At 43.2% G+C, this 4,733-nt stretch overlaps 1 protein-coding gene across 1 annotated transcript in view; it reads left to right on the forward strand.

Annotated features, from left to right (window-relative positions):
- The window catches only part of LOC104168349 (polypeptide N-acetylgalactosaminyltransferase-like 6), a 30,195-nt gene that overhangs the window by 6,473 nt on the left and 18,989 nt on the right, over window positions 1-4,733 (forward strand). The window contains exon 2 of the mRNA XM_009708919.1: window positions 3,031-3,138. Within this exon, the coding sequence (XP_009707221.1) occupies window positions 3,031-3,138 (108 nt within the window). The remainder of the gene's footprint in view (window positions 1-3,030; window positions 3,139-4,733) is intronic.

Genomic DNA, 4,733 nt, shown 5'->3' on the forward strand with positions numbered 1-4,733 from the left:
CTCTTCCAAGGCTAAGAAACCTTGATTAATCACTGCAAGATCTTGTCTAGCCTTTGAAATAACACCTTCGTTTCAAAAACAAGAACAAGTAGTAAATATAGGTCTGCGCTTTGGTTGGCGCCCAGGGTTGTTTGAAGACAGCCACCGAGAGGAGGTTCCCACTAAAAAAGGTACAAGTGATGTAACATCCATACGAAGTATTGGTAGAAAGGTGAATAACTTTTTGGTTTTTTTAACAATGGCATTACCCAACTTATTTTAACACTACCATTTTTATTATTTTTTAATATGTTTATGAGCATGTTTTGCAGTGAATTAGGTGACATGGGATTAAACGGGTGAGAGTTTCAAGGTTTTCTTTAAGACGCAAATTTTACAAAATGTTTTTGAAAAAAAAAAAAATAATGACGGTGTCTACGTGGCATTGCAAGACTGCTCTGGGCGGTAATGAGCTAGCTTGGCACGGAGGCAGAGCTTTCATTTGGGTCTCCATCTCTAACCCACCAGGAAATTTCTTCCCTGAGAAGGACTGCGCTCCCGAGGAGACCAGACAGGGATATCCTCACCACAGAAACAGGTCCTGAAAGACTCTTGATGCCATCAACCTACGTGCTTACATCTGGCAGAGTGACGCCCAGGACAGCTGCCTTTAGCACCCTGTGCCACTAACCCACAAAATTTGTCTCCCCTTCTGAGATGCCAGCATGCTCCAGAAGCACCTACTCAGAGCTCCCACGCCTGAATTAGCTCTGAGATGAGAGGTGGGAAGGAGCAGCTTCCCGAGTAGCTCTCAGCTGTACCTGACCGCGCAAGGGTGTCCGTGGAATTTCAGGACAACGCGAAGCACATGACCTTGCCCCACTTTCGGTGGTTTCAACCCTTCCTTAAACATTTACGCTAGCGTACTTAGGTTTGTCCTGCAATGAGATGTAGATCCACAAACATTTCATGACCAGGTCTCAGCTGGATGCCGTGGCTAACAGCTCAGGGACTGTAAGGGCTAATACACAAATGACCCGTAAAAAGCAGCTGCCTAAAGCACTTTGCAACTCAAGCCTTCACTCTAACCCCCGTTTTCTCCGTTCACAGGATGAACAGCACCGACTCAGGGGCTCAATTCCAGCATGCTACCTTCAGCAAGTGCTAGAAGTCGCGCTCAAGCACTACGTTATCCCATACTGCCGTGTTTAGTGCCTGCACGTTCAGATTACTAAAATTTAGTCCCGAGCTCACAGCCAACGCTGTCAGGACCGAGCAGATTTACCCACTGTAACACAAACGGGCAAGCACAGCGAAACAGGCCAAACTCTTGCCCATTTTCACTATTGTTTTAAATGAATGGACTTAATCATTTTGTTTTCCTGTGATTTCAAAAAGGCAGTAGCTACGGCTAGCTGGTGGGCAGGACAAAAGAGGCAGAATAAGAAACGTTTGGTACAAAAGCATAGAGATGGGCATGGTTCTCTGCAGGCTTCATGCAGAATGTCAAGTATTTGCGATCACGTCATGTTTCCTGATGCCCCCCCCCTTTTTTTTTTTTTAAGGTCTGGTTGCCTTTGTTTTGATTCAGAGTGTATCAACTTTTGGATTAATTCCTTTGAGTGGAAATTGTTGGTGAAACTTTCAGTTCTCTATGTTCTGCTCTGCCTTAGCTCAGTCCCAAACTTATTTCACGCCATTTCGCTCCAGAGTGCATCAAATACAGATAAAATGCCTTCATATATGTAATGCATGGACCTAAATTCTCATCTGGGTTCATGGAGATGTGTCATCTTTATGTATGTCCACATGGAGACACATGGAAAGGACAAGCCTTCTCTCTTTCTCAGCTTTGGTGTGGGTTTGTGGTTTGTTTTTTTTAAACTGGGTGGGAAGGGTTTGGAGGGTTTTTTGTTTTCACTTTAAAGGCAGAAAGCTGAGGCCACAAGTGTCCCTTACGTGGAACATCAGCCGTTCTGTTCTAAATTTGTGGGGAACAAAAAATTGTTTAGCCGGGATCAGGAAATAATTTTTATAATACCAGTGTTTTCACTGTAAATGAATTTTAAACTCTTGCTGTGTGGTTGGTTTTAGGATACTTAAGAGTTCTGCATGGGGCTTTTGGGAGGTGGTTTTGGTGTTGTTTTCCATTTCCTTAATTTGCAAAGTCAAATTGCTTTTTTTGAGATCAGAAAGTTATGAGCGTTGTCAGGGTGCTGCATAAGTCATCTAATAGCCATGTTGAAGCGCGGTGGCTCTGCGTTGCCAGAGCATAGGAAATCGTGCCCATAGGTTGGCGTGATTGCTACAGTTCCTCTGACATGGCACACAGCCTTGCTGTCATGTACGCGTGGTAAAACCTAGGCGTGCTAGGTGAAGAACTGCGAAGAATTCCTTACTTGCTGCCCATCGAGATACAGCTTGATTTTTAGAGCCTGCAGCATCAAACCTGTGTGCTCCAGATGGTCCCATCTGTTTCAGTATTAAAGTATTAATGGCGAAACGTAGCGGCATGCTTTTCTTCCTCTGCCTACATAACTGTGATCAGAAGGAAATTAATTTTTGTTGCTTTTTCTTTACAAAATGAAGAGCATCCTTACAAAATGAAGAGCATCTTAATATTTGAGCTCTCTATTCATTATTCAAAATATAAGCCAGGTGTTTTGGAGGAAAAAAAAAAAATAATTCCTTCTGATTGATGGCTTGTTTTACTCACACAGCTGCCTTTTGAAATTTTGATGCTGTCTGTTTTAAACAACAGACACAAGAATATCTTGGTTGCGTTGCAGGATGGACAGTTGGTAGATGTTCTAAATAAGTTTTATGATTGTATTTTGAACGTACTCTGCTTCTCACAGTGAGATTCCAGGTAGGAGAGCCTGCCCTGTTCCCTCGCCCCAGCTATCAGCATGCCAAGGCAGCCACCGCTGTGGGAGGGGTCAGTGCGGAGCGAGGTGTCCTTTTCACATACCCGTTACTACTTAAAATGCCTTTTTTGCCTCATTTGTTTCCAGGAACCATTCCTTCACTTGCTTTCTATCTCCTTTCCAGGTGTGGATGTGTGGAGGTGGCATGTTTGATGTTCCGTGCTCTCGCGTTGGGCATATCTACAGGAAGTACGTCCCCTACAAAGTCCCTTCTGGAACCAGCCTGGCACGGGTGAGTAACTGGGTCTTGCTGGTTTTCATTTTCGTTCATCGTCACTCTCTTCATTCCCTGTCAACTAGTTTCCAGTAAGCCATTAAAACGGAAAATGAATGTTTCTTTAGTTTTCTGAAACGAGATGTGCAACTGCTGCAGTTACACTGCCTTCCAGAGATAAGATTGCCAAGAATGAAACGGAAGCTGAAAAACACAGGGTTGGACATCTCGGCACAGAAGCGTGTTTCATGCCGGTTCAAAAGAACCTAGAAATAACCTCGGCTTACGGTTCTCGAATTGCACAGTGTTGTCAGCCATAGTTTTTACAAGCAGGACCAATTTGAATGCACATTTTCTTATCAGTCGGCAGAACGGGCCGAATCTCGCGGAAGGGCTGTTTTCTGAGGCGAAAGGACTGAGTAACAATTATTTGAGTGACTGTGTAATTATTGTGTAAAACCTGGTTGTGGAATACAGCCAGCTCGGAGCCGCGTGAGTGAGAAATTAAAAGACCTCTAGACATTTCTCAAAGACCACTGAACACATCCATATCCACGAGGGGCTTTTTGCTCAAGAGAAAATGTTCTATAACTTTCTGGAGATGTTCACGGGATGTCAAAAGATGGGAGACAAGGAGCACAGATGTAGCTTCCAGGCAGACGCTTTTTCGTGCTTGAGTTTCGTATTTATTTGTGCTTGAGTTTCGTATTTATTTGTGCTTGAGTTTCATCTTTTCTGTTTTAGAGGATTTTATTTTTTTTTTAATAAAATGACATTAATATTAAAGTCTGCATATTGCCATAGGGTACTATTTTATGAATCATATTTTTTCTTAATAAGGGAAATGTGGTATGAATACAAGAATGAATTTCTTGCTTTAAGGGGAAGATGTTCTTGGTTTCCGCACGACGGGACAAGGCTTGCTGTAGTAACGGCAGCAGAGGGAAGCGGCCGCCTGCGCTGCCGGCCTGGCAGCTGGCTGGGCAGAGAGAAGGATTTGCCTTAAAAGAGCATCAGTGCAGACAGCGTGACACATGGTATAGTAATGGCGTTAATGGTGGTGACAAAAACTGTACTGACTAAATTGTGAGATGAAAATCTTCCCCAATATAGCTCAGTGTAGTATCAGAGTTTCCCCATCCAGATTTTTGCACTGGCTGAAAGAAACTGCTTCATTTATGGTATCCCTTGCAAAAAATCACACACAACTTGAAATAATAAATCCAAACCTCAGTCTTTGTTTTTCTCTATTACAGCACCAAGTACCTCATTAGAGAGTGTGCTGTCTTGTGCGTTACATGTAGGAGCAAAATACAGTCATTTCTATTTGGGCTACCAGCATCTCGTAGAGTTCACCGCTTAACTAGCTTTCAGGAAGGCACTCTGAGTCCTTAGAGCCATCAGGCAGCCACAGCTTGCAGCTTCTCTGTACTATATATTTTAGCTTGATTTCAATAAATCACTCGTGAAATATTGCCAAAAAACATTCCCGGTTGTAAAAATGAAAATCTCTGCCCATGCGCAGACTGACTGCCCTATATCTTGTGGGAAAAGATCTAGTGTGCTGATAGGGTGGGCCTTATCCTTCCCATGCAAATAATGGATAGTCTCTT

Source organism: Cariama cristata, unplaced genomic scaffold (assembly GCF_000690535.1).
Source record: "Cariama cristata isolate BGI_N322 unplaced genomic scaffold, ASM69053v1 scaffold8621, whole genome shotgun sequence".
Taxonomy (NCBI): Eukaryota; Metazoa; Chordata; class Aves; order Cariamiformes; family Cariamidae; genus Cariama; species Cariama cristata.